Source organism: Centruroides vittatus, unplaced genomic scaffold, assembly GCF_030686945.1.
Source record: "Centruroides vittatus isolate TY-2023 unplaced genomic scaffold, ASM3068694v2 contig_1381, whole genome shotgun sequence".
In the NCBI taxonomy this organism is placed as follows: domain Eukaryota; kingdom Metazoa; phylum Arthropoda; class Arachnida; order Scorpiones; family Buthidae; genus Centruroides; species Centruroides vittatus.
Window position 1 is genome coordinate 814,971 of NW_027120867.1, and position 26,602 is coordinate 841,572.

General features: G+C 27.4%; 1 protein-coding gene across 3 annotated transcripts in view; it reads left to right on the plus strand.

The window, feature by feature from the left end:
• Nucleotides 1-26,602, plus strand: part of LOC136990913 (E3 ubiquitin-protein ligase LRSAM1-like) — a 105,404-nt gene that overhangs the window by 38,235 nt on the left and 40,567 nt on the right. For 2 of the 3 annotated variants that reach the window (XM_067289381.1, XM_067289379.1), the window contains exons 4-11: nt 419-463; nt 4,849-4,923; nt 7,706-7,774; nt 9,941-10,025; nt 14,071-14,235; nt 14,322-14,369; nt 15,932-16,026; nt 20,826-20,855. In XM_067289381.1, coding sequence (XP_067145482.1) covers nt 419-463; nt 4,849-4,923; nt 7,706-7,774; nt 9,941-10,025; nt 14,071-14,235; nt 14,322-14,369; nt 15,932-16,026; nt 20,826-20,855 — 612 coding nt within the window. The remainder of the gene's footprint in view (nt 1-418; nt 464-4,848; nt 4,924-7,705; nt 7,775-9,940; nt 10,026-14,070; nt 14,236-14,321; nt 14,370-15,931; nt 16,027-20,825; nt 20,856-26,602) is intronic. The other variant, XM_067289380.1, reaches the window with a different exon arrangement.

Consider the following 26,602-nt stretch of genomic DNA (forward strand, 5'->3'; position numbering starts at 1 on the left):
AATAGTCTTTTTATGAATAAATTTGAAGTTTGTTGCATAATTTGTATAATTTTACAACGATCCTATATTCCCGGCGCAAGCTCCTCGCTTATCGACCAATTCGCCTAACGACGTAGTCGTCGGAACGGAACTCGGTCGTAAAGTGAGGAGTACCTGTATACCCAATTTAAGTGGAATAAAGGAGAAAACTATTAAAAATGTGCTCAATGGCAAGAAGGAGGAACTAATATCTATTTCAAATGATTGTAAACTTAATAAAGAACTATTCTATGATACTTGAAAACAATTCCATGTGCAAAGTAATGAAAAGTCATAGCACCTCAACTTTCCACTTTAGTTATTACAAAAATGATTATTTGGTAGGAATATAAAAATGAAGAAAAAATTTTTAATTTTAATTTTAGATGATATTTTTCAGATACCATCTGGAGTTTTTAGTATGTGTAGAGTATTTAGGAAAGAGGTATGTAATCGTACTTAGTATTAAAATTGTCTCTCTATTTGAATGAATGAATGCATGTTTGAACCTATTTTTCTCTTGCCTATTTATTTTCTAAAAGTATTTGCTACTTTTTTGAATTTGTAAATGGGTGATTGAAACAATAATACAGTAAAACCTCAATTTAATGGATAAATTTTTTGGACTGTATGTCATATGTGAAAATTAACATCTTGTTAATTTTGAAAAGCTTTTTATATGTAATTAAATTAACAAGTTATTTATTTTTTTTAAATTTTAAGTCACCACTCTTAGTTTCATGACACAATGGGAGTGTCTCAATCATCACCTGAAGCAGGTGAATATCATCATCTGAAGACAAATAAAAGGGAATTTTTTGTGTTTTTGTCAAATTTTAATTTTGTTTTACTTTAAGAATATTATTTATTTGCTTAGTTAAATACAATTAAAGTGTCTTAAAAATGTAAAATTTAAAAGTAAAATATCTCTAGAGTATTAACGAGTAATTATTATACACTTTATATCCAAACGAATACTAGTTGGAACTATTGAAAATAGAATTTTTGGAAAAAATTAAAAGAAAAGTCTAGTATTCGTTTGTTATTTGGTTTGTTTGCCTTGAAAAATTACTTGAAATCGGATATAAAGTGTGTAATATTACTCGTTAATACTCTAGAGATATTTTATTTTTAGATTTTACATTTTTAAGAAGTATAACACTGATCAAATTTCTTTTAATTGAATTACATTTACGATTAAAGTGCATTTTTCAAAAAATGTTGTTTATTTGGATTTAGATCATGCATTGTTTATTACAGTCTCAGAACTATGATGAGTACATAAGCCATAATGCATATAGAAAACTTTTCTGTAAAATTAAACCTCTCATATATACTTAATTTTAATTACACAAATGTATCTACATAAGTAAAAACAGATAAACTAACTAACTAACTAATTTGTCAATTTTTTAATTCATGCGTTTGAACCTACTTTATTATATAATGGACTTTTGGCTTTAATGGACATCCGTTTGCCTGAATTAGTCCATTAAATCAAGGTTTTACTGTAATTGTGTATCTGAAAATAATAATAATTTAATATGTAAATAAGAAGAATATTTTTTAGAGTTTAGAAATAAAAACAGTCAATATAAAGGAATATTTATTTTACCTTTCCAGACTTTATTAAGACTCGTATTTATTTTAATTTACAATGTAGTTATTACAATTTATTGTTTTTTAAAAATGTTTAAGAAATGAATCTATTGACTTTATATAGTAATTTCTTAAAAAATTTTAAAATGTACATGATGATTATCATAGTTAAAATTACTTCTTCTCAATATTATTCATTAGTATATATTATCAATCAGTCAGTCATTTATTTGATACGGCTTTTTGTCTTTACAAAGGGGGTACATAAACTTTAAAAACAACATAATTACATATATTATGATAATTATCATCATTCAGGTACAATTATATATGAGTTGAAATTTAGAAACTATTATAACATATTTACTAAATAAAAATATTTAAACAGTTTAAATAATGTTACAGAACTTAAATTATGATTATATAAAGAATTAATATTAAAGTCAGTTAACAAAAATTATTTTTTAAATGTTCAGTATATTCACAAGGTACAAACATATGATTTTTAACAGTTTGAAAATAAAGATTACAAAAGAAACAATTAGAACAAGATGTTACATTAAATCTACAACCATTTAAAAAACAGTATGTTTGTTAAGGTGCAGTTGTATCATCAAAGATTTAATCTTATAATTTAAATTTAACAACAAATAACTGTGAGATGTCCATGGAAAGGATAAGAAATTTTTCAACAAACTGTACTTCAGCTCTATATAAAGACTATTTTGAGCCTAATATTTCTTTCTCAAAGACTGTTGAAGTTTGACCAACAAAAGCCTTTTACTGAGTACAATAAATAGTTGAAAACCCCAAATTAGACAAGAAATGTTCCACTGAGGACAACCAAGTTGTAACTGAAGAATTAGTACTTACTAATTGTTGTCTCTAACACACAATGCAGTGTAATCCAGCAACCACTTGGCTTATTTTCATCTTTATTTCAGTTGATCAACTGAAATAAAGATGAAAATAAGCCAAGTGGTTGCTGGATTACACTGCATCTGTGTTAGAAACAACAATAGAAATATGACACGATTTCAAGTTATCGAGTACTTACTAATGTTAATTTGTTATAAACCAACCTCTGGCAGTTCTAGAATCTTGAATTAATAACAAAAAACTTACAGCCAATGGCAGTTTCTCCAATTCAAATCTCAAAACAGATCCAAGTACCGAACGATTAAGATGAAAAATTGATCTAATGAATCTCAATTGTGTCTTCTCCAGTCCGTCAATAAGATATGGACCCCAAATAGAAAACACAAAACCAAAACTTGATCGTATTGAGGAATTGAACAATCAGAAATATGACCTAACAGAATATTACTTCATTCTGATCATTAGCTTTATTACATTAGCAAGTTTGAGTTTAAATTTCATAATTACTTTGTCTAAATGTAAAGAAAACGAACCCTATAGAGTAAAATAAATACCCAAATATTTATAGGATGACACCACTTCCAATTCAGAATTGAATAAATATCAACCTTTCCCAGCTTACCTCCTCTCTGAAAAATCATTACTTTAGATTTAGTCTCATTAATATGTAATCTATTAGTCCTATGATAATCTTGTAAAAGATGAAGTTTTTGCTGAAGACCAATAGGAGTATAAGAAAGTACTGCAATGTTGTCGGCAAACAAAAGACAATTCAATTCAGTCAATGGTGACAGGTATTGTGTTATGACTGTGAAGGAAATCTGGAAGATTGTTAACAAATACATTAAAAAGAATGGGACTAAGTGGTTTGCCTTGAGGGAGATCTTTAATTAACAATTATTGATTCTGAAGTACTGTGCATGGAGATTTTAGAGCTGTTCACTAGACGATCTTTGATGTTTTCTAATTGAGGATATAGACAACTTCGAAGGAGGAGAGGGAGGTAGAGCAGGGACGGCAACCCGCGGCCCTCAGGCCGCATGCGGCCCGTAGTAATATTTTTTGCGGCCCGCGTGACATAAAATATGAATAAATATATCAATTTCCCAGCTTAATGAGATATTCAACAAAAATTCAAACGTTATTTTCTACAACTTATATTTGTGAATAGTTTTTTGCAATGAATTTAGTAAAAATTAAAACAAGAAACCGACTAACAGACACATGGAAACGAATTTAAAACTAGCGGTGACTAATATTTGGCTAAATATTTCTGATATATTACGTTTAGATCAGTGCCAGAAGCTATATTAAGTATACCTATGCTAATTTATAATTATATATGAATAAAGAATTGTGATTTACCGACAGTACCCTCTCTTTTCTCTTGTGCGCGGCCCGCGTCAGTTGAAAAGTTTTGAAATGCGGCCCGTACGTAGAAAAAGGTTGCCCATCCCTGAAGTAGAGTATGGGACATCCGACTAGGATTAGAATTGAAGCCTTCAATTAATAACGTGTGTATTAACAAACGAATATTGAAAAAATTAATAAAACTAAAACAAGTATAAACATAAAAAAATTGAACAAATCATATTTAAATCATAAAGCTTACTATTAGAAAGTTCATGAAAAAAGTTACCAGCACTAGTGGACATTACAAAGTGCTCCTGGTATTTATCATCATTATTAGTAAATTGAAACATTTTCATGCATTCATGTTAATGAATTGTTAAGATTCAAAATTCTTGAATTTGTTCAGTTTGTTTTTTTATAGTTTATTATATTCCTGTATTTTTCCTAAAAAACATTTTTTAAATTTGAGCTTTATATTGGAAGTTTGTACTGTTGAACTAATTGTGATGTAATTAGTTTGATAAACTTTAACAATATAAAATGAATTTAATTTATAAATTTATTTTCATATAAAGGATTTGTATGTATTATATATCATATTACATCAGTGTTTTCCAAAGTGTGGTATGTATACCCCAGAGTTATACAAAAGGTCTTCAGGAAGTATATGTCAATTTTTAGCTATATACTGGTGATGCATAGAATCATTATGAATTAATAATATATCAATGAATTATTTTAAATGTATATATGCTTCAATAAATTATATATCTTGTGTGAATTATCCACTCAGTATGTGGTAAATGCTGCACTTGGATAATTCACAAAAGATCTTTATTTTTTTGACAAGGAGATACTCAGTACTTATGTAAAGTTAATGAGGTGGTATACAATTTTAAAACTTTGGGAAATACTGTATTAGATTTACTATCAGTGTTATATGATCATTGCAGCTTTCCTAAATTAATTTTATTAAAATCTTTAATAAAATTATTACAGGTTTTGTCATTACATAATAATAAACTAACTTCTTTACATGATGGTGGCAGTTTACAAGATCTCTCTGGTTTGAAGGTAAATTTAAATTTAATATGTAAATTTTCATTTTTTTTAATAAAAAATTATATAAAATTATGTTTACTTATCAGTTTTATAAATTATAATAATCTTAATCTATTTAATGTTTATATTGCAAATAACACTTCATATTTTGAAAGTTATTCATATTTATCTATATTTATTAATTCAAACAACTTAGATATAGTTACAGTACAATAGAACTCCAGTTACCCAAAATAAATGGGCTTACCTGTTTCAGATAAACAGATTTTTGGATAATCCAGAAATTTAAATTTCAGTATAAAAGTACAGAGAAGCAATAAACCTGTACATCCCAAAACATGTTTTGTGTAATTACAGTACTGTACATGTATTAACTATATTGAAAATAGTCTGATATTTTATTTTGGAATTTCTTTTGATGATTATTGTTAATTGTCTACTTGGTCTTTACTTATTAATAGGACTTTATACTGGTGTTTAAAGAGGTGGCAAACGAAACCTTGATTGAAATGTTTAATTGTAAAACGAGAAATATCCAGTTATACTCGGGATTGGAATATGTATTTACATGTTTGGTAGTAATACTGCTGATGAGGGGCATGCTAGCCCGAAACACGTATAATATGTGTACAGAAATTATTACTACAGGTGATATAATAAAGAAATTTTCTTCTTTCCTGAACTAACTCTCATTACTGTGCCAATCTTTAAACACCAGTATAAAGTCCTATTGATAAGTAAAGTCCAAGTAGACAATTAACAATAATATTAGAATTTAAGGACAGTAAGGCTTTTACAATTCTTTTGATGATGTTTTTTCTGAAATGTCACTCTGCCATTTTATTAACATTTCTTTCAGCACAAATTTTTTTGAGTGGTTCTTTGTGTTTATCCAGTTCTTTTCGCTCCATTACATTTTTATCTACAACTCATTCCTCAATCTCAACGTCTTGGTTTGTGAGTTTCCATTATTTTTCCAAAGTTGATTTACATCTTTATTATCAACTTTCAGATTTAATTGTTGAGCAAATTTTACATTAATATTAACTACCTCTTCAATTTTCTCTTCTCTCTTAAAGTTCATATTGTTATTAAATCTTTTTAAGAGTTTGTTCCATATGCCATTCATACGTTTCGTTGTTACATTGGACCATTCTTCTGATATATTCTTTATTGCGTGAAAAATTATAATTCCTGCAATTGCTTGTGCAAAAGTGATTCTTAAACAATGCACTTTGAAGTTAGCAATACACCCTTCATCCATTGGCTGTAGTTTGTTTGTAGTATTAGGTGGTAAATGAACCACTTTTATGTTTGGATGGAACTCTCCTAAGCGTGGTAGGGTGATTTGGAGTATGGTCAAGAAGAAATACAATTTTAAAAGCAATGTCTTTTTATCACATTTCTTTACTTCTGCAACGAAGCAGTTGTTAAACCAGTCTTCAAAAAGGCATTGTGTCATCCACGCCTTCTTATTGGCATGATAATGTAGTGGTAATGTGTCTTTACTGATTCCCTTGAAGGCTCTTGGGTTTTGGGAATGATATATCATAAATGGCTTCAATTTATAACCAGCGACATTTCCACCCAACAAAAGGATAGCACGATCATTAAATGCTTTAAAACCAGGCATGCATTTAGTTTCTTTTTGAATATATGTCTGTTTGGGCATTTTTTTTCCAATATAACACGGTTTCATCCACATTAAAAATTTGTTCCTGAATATAATTTCCTTCTTCAAGCATCGCTTCAAAATTGTCCTTGAAGATTTTGGCAGCTTTTGAATCTGCACTTGCTGCCTCGCCACAAATCTTCACATTATGGAAGTTTTCACATTTTTTAAACCTTTCAAATGAGCTTTATGCTTTAGTTTGGATGGTCATGAGACTTAGTGGAACATTCTTTTGTAATACATCTTCCATCCAAGTCTTTAAACATTTTTCCATTTCATGTATGAGACCATTATGTTTTTTTGTGATGATTGTTGATTTTATTGATGCTGATCTCTTTACTGCTTCACGAATTCGTTCTTTGTCTTTTATTATAGTTGAAACGGTTGAATGTGACAATTTATGTTTACATGACAAGTTTGACACTGTTTTGCCACCGTACTCATGCTGTTTTATTAATTTTATTTTCATCTCTTTCTTTCATTGGTATTACCAGCCATTTTGGGACTAAAATATCACAAATCAATGTAAAATAAAGTAGAATTTCCAATTTATACTGCAAGTAAACTACTTATAACAAAACAATTAGCCACATTACACAAGCACAGGTGAAAGGTAACTAACTGCACAACAAAACTAAAGATGATGCAATCGATTGCAGAAGCGCACAATCAATCGCCAGAAGCATGCAAGATATATATGTATATGATATATATTTGACAAAAACTATAAAAAATTGATACATTTTTAAAATTTTTTAATGAAATTTTTTCGTCATAAGTGCAAATGGTCGTAAGTCGAGGTGGTTGTAACTCGAGAAGTTACTGTAATGTTAGGGGCAACATTGGCTAGACTTTCTTGACACTTCATTACTAGTTGAAATCATTAACATAATACTGAAATCATTCTTGCATAGAATTCAAATTTCTTGACAGATGAGCCTGGAATTGATATGATTCTAATTTTTATGGCTTTTGAGTTGAAATATGACAATTAATTATTTAATTTTACTTATAAATATGTATTACTGATTATTTATTATATTCAGCATATTTAATAATGACCATATACACTTACTGTATTTTCAGTTAAGAAATTAAAAATGTAATTTTGTTTTTTATTAGGTCTTTGATTTGCATGTAAATAAGATACACAAACTTCCAGAAGATATTGGTGTACTAAGTTCTTTACAAGTAAGAATTTTAAAAGAAATATATGATTAAAAATAAATAAATCACAATCAAGGAAGTAATTTTTAAAAATTGGCTTTTTGTTGTTTATATATTATTGTCACATTTTCTTGTGAAACATTTTCAAATATATTAATATTTAAGAAAATTATTTTCTATTTCCTTTACTACCTATTATTACCTTTACATCATGTTCCTTTCCTTTTTTTTTTGCTGAATAAGCCTTAATCAAATCTATGAAAATATTTTGCTCCTGAAAAGTTTCTCAAAGACTTGATTAGATGTGATGTTCTTATTTTTCTTTACTTTTTCTAATTCCAAATATAAAAAAGCTGACAGGTGAAAGATTTCAGTATAGTAGTTTTAAATCTAACAAGCAATTATTTATTGTGACAATGTCTTAATGCTGGGCTGCAACTTTTAATCATATTTTTAATTTATTTAATTTAAAATGTATGTCCCCACCTCAAATTAGTAGTGCCTTTTCCCTGTACATCATAATTTTCTGTTAGCTATAGTCATGCTAGTAGTCATTGTCTAATTCCTTTCAGAGGAAAATTTTTGAATTGAATTAATGTCACTTCCAATTCACACCAGAAATTTGAATATAGTTAATCGGGGCCTCCTGCTCCAAAGCGTTCCATATTTGGTCTCGTCTTTCATCTAACTCCATTCTTTATATTAAAGAAGGACAGACAGCAGACGGATGATAGTGGGAATTTATAGTTCCAAAATTTTTGTCAAATTGCAGCCCAACAACATAAATTAAGATGTAGTTTTATTAATCTATGGCTGCTACTTGTTTGTGAAGTGCTTTAGACTACATTTTAGTGAGGCCACAGTTTTAGTCCTAACTCTGAATGGAGCCAGTCTTTCTTTCTGTAATTGGTTAATTCTTGTCAGTTTATTGGAGTTAAGTTGCATAAAGCTTTGATAATACTGTAATTGGTGTTGCTGTTTACATACACACAGAGGTTAGTGGTCTGGCCAGTTCCACATCATGATAAAAAGGGAGGATTGGCAATAAGAATTCAGCCATAAAATGTATGCTATATCCCTTTGAACAGGTAGGTTTCTCAACATAATTGTCGTAAATGTTGAGACATTATCCCGGAGTGACACTAGTTTTATCTGGACTATACTCCACATGTCATATCAAACCAAACTGTGGATGGCAGAGCGGAATTGGGAAGTCCTGCAATCCTCTGTATAGTCCAGATTTAGCTCCTCGGATTTTCATTTATTCGGACTTTTAAAGAAGTTTTTGGCAGGGAAACGCTTTGAGGATCAGGAGGAATTGCAAGACACTGTTCTGGACTACTTAAAGCAACTTGACAAGCAATAGTACTGTGAAGGGATGTTCTAACCAGTGTCACGCTGGGATAAATGTCTCAATATTTATGGTGATTATGTTGAGAAATAAACAGAAGTACATAGTTTTTGTGAAATGTATTAAATATTTTCTTTAATTATAAATGTTAGAGTAATTTTGGCCTGTACCTTTAATATTGGACTTCCCACGATATTAAGTTTTTTGTTAAATATACAGTCAATTCCAGTTATTAGCCAGGTCAGTTAGTAGGACATGCCACATATTAGGACAAAACATTCAAGAAGAAATCAAATCGTATAATGCAAGCATAATTTACTTCGCCTACTTGCTCCGAAATGCCACTTAGTAGCCCTGCCGACACAGTATTTTTCTTGGAAAACTAAACAAAAGAGAGACAAATTTGAATATTTTTGTCTTTTCCATACATGATGTTTGTCTGGTTTCCTTTATCAGCTGTCAATCATGGAAAGAGAATTTTCCAATCTTCTAGATATTACTGCAATGATTTTTTTGTACAGAAATAATTTCTAGTCATTAAAATGGTTTTATTGTGCTCAGACGTTTGTTTTATTGGTGAGAACATGCATTGACATAGCTCTTTAACATGACATGTGTTATCGTATCTCAATTGCATAACTTATTGGGATATTTGTTTAGAAGCTCTGCCATTTTGTAGCTCCATAAAGCTCCAGTTTCGATGCCGCGCTATTAAGCGGAATCGACTGTATTTATATTTAATTAATATTTTGTTTGAAAATTACTTAGATAAAGTCAATAATTATATAATTTCATCCTTTTTTAAAAATTTCTCTTTAAAATGAATATTTATTTAATAGGTATTAAATTTAGAAAACAACAAACTAAAGAAGCTACCTCAATCTATACAACAATTGAAATATTTGCAAATTTTAAATATCAAAGGTAATTATAAAATGATGGATATGTTTTGCAATAAGTTAAAATATTTACAATAATTAATGTATAAATTTGAAATTTATAACATTAATTATTTTTATAAAAATATCTTTTTGATAAAGTTGAATATGTAAATAAAAGATTTTCTTAAATCAGGGCTGGATCATAATAACCAAATTAATAAGTCCAATTATTATAATCTAGTCCTGATATGAGTTGATCATGTTATCAATATTGTGACTTGTGTGTTCTAATTGCTACTAATATTATCAAAATCTATTTTAACATATTAAATTTTCCAAAAATTTTATCTAAAATGACCAAAGTTTCTGTTCTCATTAAATTATTTTGTGTTTTTCAACTAGTGGTTGAGTAGATAAAACCATTGAATACACTAATAGTTGGTTTTAGGTTCATGCCTGGACAATGGGCTAGTTGTGTGAGTTTTATCATATATCAAGGGGGTCTGTACAGACCTAGAAAGTCAGGAAATAAGATTTTTAGCAGGAAAAATTAGGGAATGGCATCAAAAGTCAGGGAATCTGCAAATACTGCAGAATCCGTCTGTTGCTCTTGTTTCTTTTGATGTGAATATGTCTAAATTTGGTTTGGTATAGGTCTATGAAAATTGGAGCAACCAAAAAAATGGCAAGGTTTGTCACACTTATATCATGTAAACTATAAGTGATGGTCTAGAAATTTAAATTTTGTTGGATAAATTTATGTTCATATTTAAAATGTTGGGGTGTGCAGCTGTGCATAGGAGAAGTAATAGTGCACACGAACACTGAAAATGGCGAAGCCATACAATGTTTGGGCAGTGAAACTTTGGATTGCAAAGAGCTAGGACATTGAAATTAGTGTTGATTTGTACAGAACGACAGGATCTACAGTATTATTTAGCAGCAATAACTGATAAAATAGAATTTGTAAAGTTATAAGCTGATAAGTGTGCGAGTCAAAGAAGAAATTGCAAAGGAAATATGAATGGAAATGTAAGAAACGTATATCATTAGAAAGAAAAATTTAAAAGGAATCCGAAAAGTCCAAAATGACTAATGCCAAACGATGCAGATTGTATAGAGAGCATAAAGAAAACCCAGTGTGCCAACTCCAATGCAAATATTTCAAGTGCACTTCCTCTTGAACCAATAGGTTATTGACTTGGAATGTGATAATCGCAAGACTTTATTCATTTACATCTTATCTTTTCTTTAATAATACAAAGACAGATTCATGCCTTAAACAATTGCAATTATGTCCTGTAAAACAATCCTCTCAATTTTTTTGACCTGCATGACATCTGGTTAACCTTTTGCAGTCAGTTGATGCTGTGGGGACATGCAAAGGACTGTCAGTTGGCTTAATGATATTGTGTATGGGATATTTTGGATAAATTATGTGATAGACCTCACATAATTTATGTACTTTTATTTGTTGTATTATTAGCTGCTGGCCAAATACAGTATGTGGAGATAATAATCTTGCTAATTTTGTCTTCTCTTTAACTGCAAATTCTAATCTTCGGATGGCCTGTGATATTTAGGAAGTTCATATTTTTTCTGAAGTATACAAAATATACCTGACTTTAACTTGATAGAGTTAGTCAGGTTTCCAAAAACTCCATTGACAATGGCCCACTTTTCTGCCAAAACTCCACTGCTCCCATTATAAGTTTCGGGTGGGATGAGAAATGCAATGACCTTGAATAGGTCTGTGCTGGACCAAAAATAGCACGCAATAAGTGATTTCTCCCTCTCACTGAGTATGATTTATTCTGTTTAAATAATTTGAATTTCCCACCTCCTCGTTTTAAGATAATTCAATTTTGCAATGATCTTTTTCTTGTAGTATGAAATGCTTCTTGTTTAGATAACTATTAAATATTCAATTGGCTATTAATATGCTTCAAAATCAAACTTATCATAATAACCACAAATGACTTTGAAGTGAGTCTTTTATTAGTTCAATTTTATTGACTCTTTGATAAAATTGCCAGGACTATAATTGTAAAATTAATATATAATTTAAGACTACACAATAATGAGTCTTTCGATTCCTTTCTCACATCTCAGGAAAATAACAGTCTTACAGTGGAGTCAACTTTTTGTTAGAGGCTATTTTTTATTTGTGCTGTCACTGTAAGGAAGTCCTGTAACATTTTGCATAGTGAGGTGGATGAGCAGCCTGTAATAACAGGTTGACTCCACTGTAAGACTGTTATTTTCCTGAGGTGTGAGAAAGGACATAGAAAGACTCGTTATTGTGTAGTCTTAAACTGTGTATTAATTTATTGACTCTTTTTTTTTTATTTAAATAAAATCATGAAATTTTTTATATGACATAAAAATGATGTAGCTAATCATAATCAATTTTACGCCAAGTTTTTTGTTTTTTTTTTGTAAGTGAATAAAGTGTTTTTAATAAAAAAATTTATATGATTGTGTAGAAAATGGGCTTAAATAGACTTGGCTGAATATGACATAATGGAAATGGGAAATGCAGAGACCTTAATAGGTCAGGGAATAATATCATAATTGGTAAGGGAAAGTCAGGGAATCACAGATGAAATTACCTGTATGGACCCTGCATACCTATTACCTAAATTAGGGGCCAGTTTCTAATAGAAAGTTTTTTCTGGGAGGTAATCCCTGACAGATTATCCTTGTATTGTATTGCTTATTCCATACAAAAACAAATAAATAAATATTTTTTATTTTATATATATATATATATATATATACACACAACACACACACATATATATACACACACATATATACATACACACTATACACTGTAGGTCCATTTATACAACTGTTTACTTTACAACATCTCATTTTTATAATTAGTATAATAATTTTTGTGTTACAGCTACATAAAGGAAATAGTTTACTGTATGTGTATGTATGGAAAACAGGAGAGAGAGAGAGACTGACTTCTACTTTTATGATCTAGTTAGTACTCAAAAAACTTTCAATATGTACAAAATACTTTGCAATAACTTTTGTATATAAGTTAACTTTTAAAAAATGAATATAAATGCATTTATGGCTATATGAAGACATTCTGTACATCTCTGCTGAATATTAATTACTATGTTTTTATTCTATAATTAAATAAATAAATTTGTGTTTTCCATTTTCCATCTTTGCACACATGCATTCATGTGCACACAAATTCTAGTGGTTCTCAAGGTTATTGATCCACAAACCACATAAATCAAGTCACAGATGAGCTGTGGATCATCTATATTCCTGTGCACCTATAAAATATTACTTTAGATAATGATAGAAAAAATATTTTGACACACTATCTATCTGGTAACTTAATGTAAGAGATGAAAATAATTTCTCTGGCTAAACAGCATATATTTTGGATAGATTACTAGGTCAGTCTGTGGACCATCTGGTGCATGCTCATAGACTACCTGAGTGTGAGCATACTTTAAAAACCACTGGTTCTGACTAGATTGCTTTCTACAATAAGAGAATTAACTCATCTATATGTACAGTATATATCTTTTTCAAACTTAAACTAGATAGTCTTGCATAATAATTGAAATACTGTTTATATATATATATATAAACAGTATTTCAATTATTCCAATAAAACTAAAAACTATCATCAAATCATATGATATTATTTTGTGCTTTTGCCATTTTTATCAATTGCAAGTGCATTACATTTTTATACATTTTATTTTTAATTGTCTCTAATAATATACTTTTAACATATTATTTGAAAAATTAGAATAATGAAATGAAAATCAATCAATCAATCAATCTTTATTAGCAAAAAGGGATTTTGTCCCTGTTGCAGGGGGTTGTACAAAATTAATTATAAATTTTTCATATTATTAAAACAATAAACATAATGAAATGAATATAAATTTTGATGTTTCACTTGTATTTATGTTTTATAATGAAGAAATATGATCTTTTACATTTAGTGTAATTCATATTTGTTATTTATATTTATTGTATCAATGAATAGAAACCATAAAAGATAATTTAACTAATTATTATAGTACTTTTATTGTTTGTTTTAGGTAATAAATTTACAGAATTTCCTTTTATGTTATGCAAATTACCGAGATTACGAAGTTTAGACATTAGGAACAATAAAGTAACAACTCTTCCAAAAGAATTTTCTATGGTTGAAACTTTACAAACAATCCATCTGGATGCAGAAAATTTTCAATATCCATCACCAGGTTAGTAAATATTTATGAAAGTAATGAACTAAATATACTTCTTAAATAGCTAAATATTTAAGAAATTTTTTAAAATAAATTTTCAGAAATTTGTAAAGAAGGTACAGAAAGCATCATGAGGTTTTTATGTGCAGGTAAATACTTAAAAATATATAAGTTAAAATTTAAAATTATATAACCTACATAAATTATATATATATATATAATTCATGTAGGTTTAGATTAAACTGACAACTTTTGATATTTAAAATAATTTAAAATTTAATATAAATAAATAAGAATACAATTTTCTTAAAATGTTATCATTTAAGTTATCTTTAGATACAAGGCATCTTAGACAATATAAAGCAATATTAATTGCTATAAAGAACTTATTTAGCAGATTGACTTACACTATTGATTTGTTTGAAAGACTAATTATATTTAATTTTTTCATCAGGTATTGAAACAAGATCATTGATATTCAGATTTTTTCCATAGGATACTGAGTTCTTTAGAACATTTTCAAGGATTTTGCAAACATACTGAATTTATGATAAAATTATTATTTTAGAAATATAAAAAACATTTTTTTATCTTGGAAAAAATTTAAACAGTTTTAAATAATGAAGTTTTATATTTAGAATAAAATCATAATCTTTATTTTTAATGTTTTAATTTAAAAATTGTTTATATATAATATTTTTCTATATAAATTCACTTATATGATGGGATTTTATGAAAATTACATGTGATGAGATGAATTTTAAAAGTTTAAGACCATTGAATAAGATGATGATGACAGTTCTGGTATTTTTTCTTTTCTGATACCAAAATGCTTTAAAACTTAAAAAGAAGACATTCAAAATAAATTTTATTCTAAAATTATATATTTTGTAATTTTAAAATTGTATCATTCTTCATTTTATTACATATTATATGTAATAAATTTAAAGTATTAAATTAGTTACCTGTTAACACTAGATCTCTACAGTTTGTGAAAAAGTTTAATAGTTCAAAAATTACTACAATTGATAACTACTATCATCAATCAGAAAATGAAAAAGATTTTAAAATACAATACATTAGTAAAATAATAATCTCAAATTTTCCATAATAATGACGACAAAAAATTGCAACTTGAACAATAGCGTAACTAGAACTTGATATTGGGAACTTGAATTAGAATAATGAAGATGAATGTGGATAGTGTGGTGGCACTGTGTATGAAGAATAAATTCAGACAGGCACTTATATGTGTGTGTGTGTTTGTACATTCAAATCTTTTTCTTGTGCTTATTTGACTTTTTTTTTCATTTATTTATTTACAAAGGTATGGTTCTTCGTGGTTATGTTACTGAAGATGATTTTTTGACCGAAAGCATTTCTTTTATTTATTAAATATTGGCTTCCTGATACAAGCAGTTATGTCTTTATTAATTTATAATAATAAAAAAACCTCAAAGTTTAATTTCCAGATTTTGCAACTATCCTCTGATATGGGAAAAAAACTAAAAATTCATATTTTCATACTCAGTCACTTATTTCTCACTTGTTACTAGAAATTATAAATTTTTATATAAGGATTGTATAAATATTGAGTTAGATTTTAATATAATTTAAAGCAATCTATTTTAAAATGAAATTACTATTTATCTTAATTTTGTATTTAATGTTATTTTATAAGCTTGCATCTATGTATTTTCTTCCGTTGTAGAAAATGATAAAGAATATGTCCCACCATCAGAAACAGATAAACTTGATTTAGAAATGCCAGTAGAAAATGCAGACCGGAGTGAAGTTGATCTTCCTGTAAAGTATATTTTTGAATGTTTAATTATATATATACTTAATTTATTATTGTAATTGTGTTTATATAATTACTTTTTAATATATCATAAAATATCTCAGTTTGAACTCATGCAAATTTACAAGTAAATTTACATACAAAAGAAATGTATTATTATTGTATAGAAGTGTGTGAATACTTTTTAATTGAAAATGAGTTAATTTAATATCTGATGATTATACATTATTATTTAATAGGAAGGCAATTATGATTTCTTTTTTACAGAAAAAACTAGAATGTTACTTAATAATTTATAGAATTAATAAAATATTAAAATAGAAAAATAATTAATGTTTCAAAAACAATATTTAAATGATTATTTTTTGTATTTAAAACTACTCAACAGTAGATTTTATTCTGGAAGTGTAATTAATAATTTATTCAGCACTTTGAAATTTTCTTTATTTACAAAATCTTTAATTTAATTGTAAAATTTCAAGTATGACAGGAAACATTATAATTCATTTATATGTTCTGAGAATGAGAAAGCTTGAAATAAAATTATTTTAAGCTTTTTCAAATAAGTTGTTAATAATTAAAATAATTATAATTATTAACTGTAAAGATCTTATTACCATACTAAATAACTTATTTTTCTCTAGAAATCATATTTTATTAATTACTACTACTAGTTACATTATTACACATTTTGAGCAAAACATATTAAATTCAAACTAATTTGAGTTGGAATCAATTTTAAAAATTAATTTATACATAAAATATTATTGAAGTACAATAGACTATTGCTAATTTGGTCATTCCTTTCATAGAGAAGTGCATGATTAGCAAGAGTGCTGGATTATTAAAAATTTATAAGCATAAAGACAATTGATGATGTGACTTGCTGCCCTTCAGTACTCATATATTAAACACCTTAAGAACTAGTATATATTATCTAAAAACACACCAGTATACCAAACCAGTAAACAAACACTAAAAATATTAATACCAAATCAAAAAACAGAATACCAACTTCCTCTTACACGAAATGAAGTGGTATAATAAAGCAATAGACTATCGATACATACACTTTATTAATTGCCAAGACACATTTCAGGTATAAATCCCTCTTCTGTTGGCTTTATACCCAAAATGCATCTTGGCAATTAGTAGAGTGGATGTATTGATAGTCTGTTGTCTTATTATATCACTTAATTGTGTGTAAGAGAAAGTAACAAAGAAAAGGCACGGTTTCATTATAAGAAAAGAACAGAATACCAAATCAAATACATGTATTTGATTTGATATTCTGTTCTTTAGTAGGCTTATATAATCTGAAGTAGTTCGGTTGATAAGGATGAAAACATTTGTTATATTAAATATTTTTGGGGTTCGTGTAACTGATTTGGTGTACTGGTGAATTTTTGGTATTGATTCTTTTTGGAGGTAGGCAAGCAATAATACAATACATTGAAGTGCAATAATTTACATATAAATGAAACTCAAGTAAACAGGAAAACAGGATTTGTGACATGACTAACATTTTCATGAAAATGGAAATGCATAGGCAATTCCACTGGAATATATGCCAGATAATTGAGAGGTTGGATTAGCAAGAGAGTTTATTGTACTGCAGAGGATTGGAACCACAATAAATAAATCTCAGTGAAACTTAAATTTGATATGTTGCTTTGCATATTTCAGGAATCATAGTTAACTAGAAATGAAAGTTTTTTAAGTTCGAAAAGTAAATATTTAATTTATTTTAAATAAACATGCAAAAGTTTTTTAGATTTTTATTCAATAAATGCATTTTACCTTTTTTAATAAAATAATCTAAGAAGAAACTAAAATTTAGCATCAAAATAAAAATAATTTTTTACAATCGTTCTAACTGTAATTATTTTTAAAAATACATAAGGTAAATATCTAAATTTTAAACTGGTAATTTATTTATGTAGTATGCTGATATATTTAAAAAGTGGAGTTTAACTTGAATATAACATATGTAGATGTAGTATAATAATTTTTATACTTCAGCATTTTAAAATTTATCTATTTTATGTTGTGTATTAGTTACACACAGAATGGCAAAATATAAACGTTATAAATTAGAAACAAATGGAGACATTTTGAAATATTTAAAGTGTTATTTGAATTCAGATAATTTAATTCAAAAGTATACCAAATTTAAATTTTTATGACAGTGTAGACATAGTTAAGGTATTTTAATAAATTTTAATTATTAATAATAACAAAAATAAAATAAAATGTTTAGATTTTTAAGAAATTCTGCTGTACAATGTAAACTGCTGAATTGTAGAGAAGCAGTTCTTTTTTACATTCTTTCTTGTTGAAAAGTTCTTCATAATATTATATTTTGATACACAGATCTGTAAACATATAGTGATGAATTGTGTATGGTTATATACAGTTTCATTTAAACATTTTATTTATTTTTTATAAATATCATAGTAACGTTAGATATATAAATAACATGTAATGCTCAGCCTGCATATCATTTATGTAAAATTTTTGAAATTTCTTATAATTTCAAGTAGTTTATATGATATAATTTTGGAATTTTTTGTAATAAAGAATATTCTTATAGTACTAAATGCCAAAATCATTCTCTTCTTATATAATAAACACAACATAAGTCAGAATATTCATTATATAAGATATTGGAGATATATAAATATTAAAAAGTTTATTATACTCTACATTGTGTTGAATTTTTTGAATGTTTTGGAAATCATCAACAGAAAGAAATAATGATTTCATATTACAATTTAAACAATCTAACTAACATACAAAATCAATAGTTTCAATAAAGCAGAAATATTTTGAAACCTTTCAGCTCATTTTAATTATGGTCTAAAGGAACAGCTTTTAAACTTAATTGAGAAATGTTTACTATAATATATGAGGGCAGTTCTTTTTTTCAACCTCCAATGGTCTTTTTTTCAAAACACAAAGACAAGTGTAAATAACAAAATGAATTTATTACAAAAAGTTAGGTACAAACATGGTTACTTTTTGACATAATCATTGTGAAGATTGAGGCATTTGTCATATCTGTGGACAAACTTTGCAATCCCCTCTTCATAGAATGTTGCCGCCAGTGACTCGAGATGAACCGTAATGTTGTTTTGAAGCTCGTCATTAGTCTCGAACCTCTGCCCTTCTAGCCATGTTTTCAGTTCAAGAAAAGGTGGAAGTCTTCACACCTTTAATGTGTGAAGACTTCCACCCAGCTTGGAACTTTTTAAACACCCAGCATAATGCTCTGATTTAGAGCTGAGCGACTTCCACCTCTTTTCTGTACTAAAAACATGGCTAGGAGGGCAGAGGTTTGAGACTAATGACGAGCTTCAAAACAACATTACGGTTCATCTCGAGTCACTGGCAGCAACATTGTATGAAGAGGGGATTGCAAAGTTCGTCCACAGATATGACAAATGCCTCAATTTTCACAGTGATTATGTCGAAAAGTAACCATGTTTGTACCTAACTTTTTGTAACAAATTCATTTTGTTATTTACACTTGTCTTTGTTTTACAATGAAATTTGTAGTTTTGTATGCTGTTTCTTGGCTATGTTTAATAAGTTTAGTTAATTTTTGTTATATTCAGAACAGGATTACAAGTTAACCGGTCAATGTTGGTACATCATTATTTAGAAAGAAATTGCATAAAGAATCAATCTTGAACATCTTTTATTGTCTTCTAAAATTGTAATTTTTATGAATTTTTCAATGAGTATTCTGAAGAAATTGATTTATTGAAATTGCTTATAATATTTATTATTTTCTATTTTTATATTTGTGTATACCATTAAATTTAACACCTAAAGACACTTATTATTTATTACTTCAGTTAACAATAAATTCTTAGAGATATAATTTTAATTTATAACACTGATCTTATAGGAAATAGAATAGATAGTTTAGCATAGGTTTTCTGTGGCCAAATTAGATTGTAAAATTGGAGTTTGCTGTAATATATTGAACTTTACTATTTGTACATTATTTTAAATAATTTCATGTTAATACTCTGAAGCTGTACTGCTAAGAAAGTTTGAATCAAAAGAAAGTATTTAAATATTAGAATTAAATAATAATAATTATAATAATAATATTTTTTATGATTTTAAGTTTGAATTACTATTAATAAATTATACATTTAATAAGTTTTTAAATGGATGTTATTCTAAAAATAATATATATATATATAGCATCATACTGTATTTGAATTTGTGTTGATATTCTGGTTTATATTTGATAAATTTACAGTTCACTTTTTGATAGTTGTTTTTAAAAATAATTTTAATTTTAACTAAATTGTATAAAAGAAATAATGTTTTGGTCTTTCTCTCTCATTTGAATTCATATATTTATGAAATTCTATGACAAAAATTTAATTTTAGTGTAACATTATATACACTCAAACTGTTTTTGTGCGATTTTTTTATTTATATGATTTGTTTTGTGCGGTATATGAATTTTTTTCAATCAAATTGGTATACCGCACAAAAAAAAACTGCACAAAAACGGGTTTGAGTGTATAATACTTGAAGGTGAACTGTGAGTAATATCAATAACATTTAGATGAATAAAATAGAATATTTTCTGATAATCGATGTTTTGTTTGGATGTTAGAAGATAATGACTGTTTTATATATCATACCATAATATTTAAATGTTATTAATTTTAAAATAAAAATATAATATAGCACTTATATTAAATATGTTATAATAAATATTGCATGCGTTATTTTAGTTTTATAGATAATAATGAAAAAATTTGCTTTTTTTTGCCAGGCTACTTACGACATGTATCAAAGAGCAAAGGCATGTAGTATTGTTTTTGTCTGCTTTTCTTTTATTCTTTTCTTATTTTATGCATGACTTTTTTTATCTTTTCTTTTTAATTAGTGATATATTTAATTAAGTAGATAACAAAAATTTATATTTTTTGGTTATTGCATGAATATTTTTTGCACCACATCTAGATTAATGTATCTTTATTTATTAATATAGCAAATATAAATTAATAATTCAAAAATTATTGCTATATTAATAAATTAAGAACAATTTTGAAATTTGCTTTCATAGAAATTTTAATAATTAATTTAATATTAAGTAAGAATTTTTCAGTGTAATTATTTGGATTTGAATATACGTATATTAAAAGCAAATGGTGAATAATAGAAATGAACAATTGCTAAAAGCAGAGACTTGTCACACTTCGCATAAAATCATTATAAAAGAAAATAGAAGAGAGTGCATTTTAAAATATTCAAAACTTAAATGTTAACATATTCGAAGGTTTTTTAAAAAATGTTAACATTAGGGATTTTTAAATGTGACAGTGCATTGTGATTGTGTGTGGATACCAAGGAGTTGATTTTGTACCTTCTCACTCACTAAGTATCATTGAAATAGTTACACTTTTGGATAGTTTTCGACTCATCTTAAACATGAAGCAATGTGAATACTATTGCAAGAAATTCATATTATGTTTTTAAACAGGTGTAGCTATGAATCATTATTCATAGCTCCATGAATATGTTTCCGCAGAAATGTGTTTTCTTAAAATTTGGACTCGGACTCCATCAGAAATTTTCAATTATTCAAATATTTGAAACTAAATTTTTCTCAATGTTCAAGTTATCCCATTACAATAAACAGAAAGGAAGGGTGATTACGACTCTCGGGGACCGTTGTTCCAGATCAACCCGGAAATTCTAACAATAGAGAATGCTAAATTTTTCTTATAATAATTTTCATGATTTGATGAATATGGAATAAAAAGGAAGTACAGCTTATAGTTCTGTTTGAGATAAATATATGACAACTTTAAAAACTAAATTTTTATATGTTGCATAATGTTTACATTATGAAAAAAGAAAATAGTGGTAATCAAAGTGTATCAATAAATTGTTGGTGAATTAAAGATTGACTTCATATAAATGTATTTAACCAGTTCAGAAACATATTTAAAAATGATTTTTTAATTTTTTTTTATAATATAATAGAATTTTATTGAGATACAAAAATCTAAAGTATTGTTTTTAAAATTTTTTAATGGTTAACAGCTGGGATCCTTTATTAGGTTATTAAGACTAAATAATTACTAAGTAATTTGGCAGGAGGTAGGCAGCCAGGCTGCCATCTCTTGTTAAATTTAATAAATAATTATGAATAAATAAATTAATTTAATTTAACTTTAGAATATTCTGAAGGAAAGATTGGTCTGGAGCAGGACTTAAGCATGTAATTCCTGCTTACCATACACACACTTTGCCAGTTACACTAGCCAGACCTACTTCAGTGTAACTGGTCCGTAGCAGACCAATTATGTTATTTTTTGATGAAATAAATTTTAAAATTAAATTTATGTTAATATCAATTTTAGATATTTTATTTTGTATGCATATTATTAAAAAATGCACCCAAGCTATTGTAAATTGAAATGACAAGGTAATAAAAGTAATACATGTATAAATAATATGTATATCTTACTTTCCTACAGTATGTAGGTACTATAAACAATACCAGCTTCATGGTAACTTGCAACTGATGCAAAATTGATTTTTATCACTCCTGATTCCATAACAGTTGCCTTTACAGACCAATCTTGTATGAACTATTGTTGTTTATAAATAGCTGCTAAAAATGTTTTTCTGCAATTGCAGTTAAGAACTTTCCTGTGAGATTCAAATGAAGATAACAAATTAATCAACCAAGCATTGGTATACAGTAGACCCCCCTATAACACGGTAGAAAAGTTTCGTGTTATATGAATACGTTATAGGAGGGTCTACTGTATTATTGTTCAGAAATCATATAGAATCAGTAATATACATTGAGCACTACCCTATCAATGCCACTATATTTTCTTATCTCTTTTTGAATGAATCTTCTTTTATAAATAATGATAAATATATTTTTAGCATTTATCTTTATTTATAAATATTAACTTAATGCATTCACAGTATCATATTCCTATCCTGTTCGTAGTGTGACAGAACTTTTATTATTTTTATTTGGAAGATATTTGTTTATTTTTTCAAATGGTACCATTAAAATTGCAGAACTATTTAGTCAATACAAATTAAATTTTTTCTCATCTCTAAAGATGTCGTATTGTCACTACTTATTTTACAATATTTTTCTGAAAGCTCTTATTGTTTTGATATCTTTTCTTTATAAATTAAATTCTAGCATTAATTATGATTTTGATAATGCCAAGGATATCATCTTTTTCTTTAAGGAATCTTAAGAATATTGAAGCAATTGCAGATTCTTTAATAATATTTTCTTTGGGGCTTATTGTATGTGTTACTGTTTAAAATACAGAATAATTCTATATGTAAACTTTTTTTTACAAATTAAATATATTTGTTTCATAAATTAGATTGATTAAAGCAGTTAATTTTTAACCAGTTTGCTAAATAATTCTAATGGCACAATTGTGTTATCAAGAACAATTGTAAACAGGATGGAGTGAAAAAGAAATAAGTGAGAGCATATAATGAATTGCAGGGCCAAGGAAATTTGTTAGTAGGATTTGGCAGATATTATCTACAGAATTTAAATATTTTATGATAAAAAAAGATTTATGTAAAATATGATTCACTTATCTCTACAATAAATATAAAACAGCTACTTTTTAAATTTTGAAATTGCTCTTCAAATATACATTACTATAAATTATTAAATAGAATCTAACTTTTTTAAACATTCTATTGGGATTAGGATAAGTTTTATTTAAGTAGTCTAAATACATGTCATCCACATTATAGTCAGAAAGCTACTACACACTCCAAATTTTAACTGCCTAAAAATTGTCCAACAGTTTATTTTAAAGATTTATGTTCATGCAATGCATCAGTAATTCTGTATTGTAGAAATACTAATACTAATAATTGTAGTAATTGTGTAGTTTAAGGAACATTTAACCTTGAAATTAAAACTTGTGCAGCTGGTCTACAATTCAGTTTAAATAATTTTCCTGTTGATCTTTTAGTGTCATATTTGGAACTAAGATATAAGTAATAATTAATAATGGGAAAGGATGTTTTTAAGTATTTTCTTTTCTGTCTTGCAGAAAGTTCTGCAACCTTTAAAGCTACAACAGAGTTTGATAATTTGGGAAATCTTCCATACAAAATTTACAATTTTTAAGTGTGAACTCTGTTGTTTGATTTTTTTTTTTTTCAAGTAAGCATGCATGCATGTCTCAAATTTACCCATGGATTTTAGAACATTGAAAATTTCAATTTGTTTGATGCCTTGTATCAGGTTTACTTTAATGAAATCCGATAGTGCAATTTTTTTCTTCCTTGTCCTAGCTTTCCTCTCAACCAAGTATTGTCATTGCTTTCAGATTTTAGCCTTTAAGACTGTCACTGTGTTTTGTTTTTATAGATTAATCTTCATATTTAGTAAAGTTTATTTACACAACAGCACAGGTAAAAACTGGAACAGTACAACAGTGAAGGAAACACCTACATGCGACTTCCAGCAAATAACTAATGTTCTAATGTTTTTGGCCACAATTTGGAGGCCCTCATCAGGAAATAAAACAAAAAAACAATTCTATCATTTGATAGAGGATACTGTTACGTTTAAAATAGGAATTCCAAATATTCAAAACAATGTTCGATAGGAGTTATGATGCACAGTTTAAAGCATAAAAATAAATGAAAGGCTTTCAACAATTCAATTCTTTATATGGCATGATATTAAATAATAAAATTAAAAACATTAAATTCTGTGTGAATCTATAAAATATTTCCATGCTCGCGGTACTGCAATGCCATCAGAGTTAATGCAACATCCTTTCTTCTCAGCCATATAGATTTCTAAAGCCATAAGTTGTGTTGGTCAAAGACCCTGTGTAAAAGTGTACCTTTATCCCAGCAGGGGGAAAACACCAAGTTCAGTGGCAAAATGGGCAAGTGCTTTATTGAAGTTCTGCTTTAGCTACATCATATTTGTGGTGATGTATTCTTGCTTGCAAGGATTTGTATGTAGATCCTATGTATGACAGTCGGTGTTAAACTGTTCATCTTGTAATGGGATAATGTATAGACACCCAGTGCTTTTGTGTTATCTGCACTATCCTTTGCATTAGATAAGAGGTGGAAAACATTGGGTTTTCTCTTATATGCTAACATCAAATTTAAATTCCTACCAATCTTACAGTAAAGTTGATGCAGGGACAGTTCATAACTTAAAGCTACACGATTACCCCTTGTTAACATGCTTTCTGGTGGTAGTTAAATTAGATTGATTTATAGAAGAAAGAGTATTAATTAAAGTATGACTTCACCCGTGGGTGGAAGCCGTATTCTTAATCTGCTCAATTTTGCTGTTGGTGTTTTTAAGTTAGCTGAATTTTGCGAGAGCATATACACATTGCTCTGAGGTGTCTGACACCAATATATTTCTCTTAGTGATGGAAAAGAATAGTATATTTTTGTTAACTTTTGGAGCCTAGTTTCATGTTTTGCACTGGTCATTTGTATCATATAGCATGGATTTGCACAACATGGCAATTTTTCAGAACATAACTACCATTTTATACAAGGGACACCTGTATCTAATTACATAATTAATTTCACTTGCATTTTGATTTTGATTAATATTTTAATAATAATGCTTTATATTTTAATTTAAAACTTTTAAATTCAATGTGTTTTTATTTGATTTTACTATGATTAATATTTTTTAAACATACATTTATACATATTTAAAGCATTTAATAGTGGAACTATCATTCTTGATGTATCTTAATGTAGAAGAGATCTAACTTTATGTGGTTTGATGGTTAGCACAGCTAACTAGAAAGTGCTTATTATCTGGTGTTGGTGTTGCAACTAAATAGATTTTTTCAGATGATTCTGAATTTTTAAATAAATTACTTAATCATTAATAATTATCATGAATAGTATTATTTTCACCTTGAATACAAAATTGGTATTATAGTTAATAGTAAACTTACTAGCCAAGTAATTTGTTTAAAATAAATTTTTACATATTTTAATACATTAATTAAGCAATCTTGAATTAAATTTTTTATTTTCTCAGCTTTGTTCTTTGTTTAGTTAACACATTCATTAGTTGGGCTGCAATTTGAAAAAGTTGTAGACCTATAAAATCCCACTGTCTTCCATCTGTCTGTCCTTCCTTAATCTCGAGAATGGAGTTAGATAGATGAAAGCTGAGACCAGATATGGAAAGTTTAGAGATAGGAGGTCCCAATTAACTATATATGAACTTTAGATGCAAATCGGAAGTTACATTATTTCAATTCAAAAATTTCTCCTGAAAGGAGTTAGATAGATGAATGGCATGACTATTGCTAACAGGAAAAGTAGGATGTACAGGAGCAAGACACTACTAATTTGAAGTGAAGAGCATATATATTAAATTAAATAAATTTAAAAAATATGATTAAAAATTGAAGGCTAGCATTGTGATGATTTCACATTAAATAATTGTTATCTTTGAAATTATATTAAATTATAGTTTTCAAAGTAAGTTGAAGTACAAAACTTTTATTGATGTCATAAAATTGTGGGCATAAA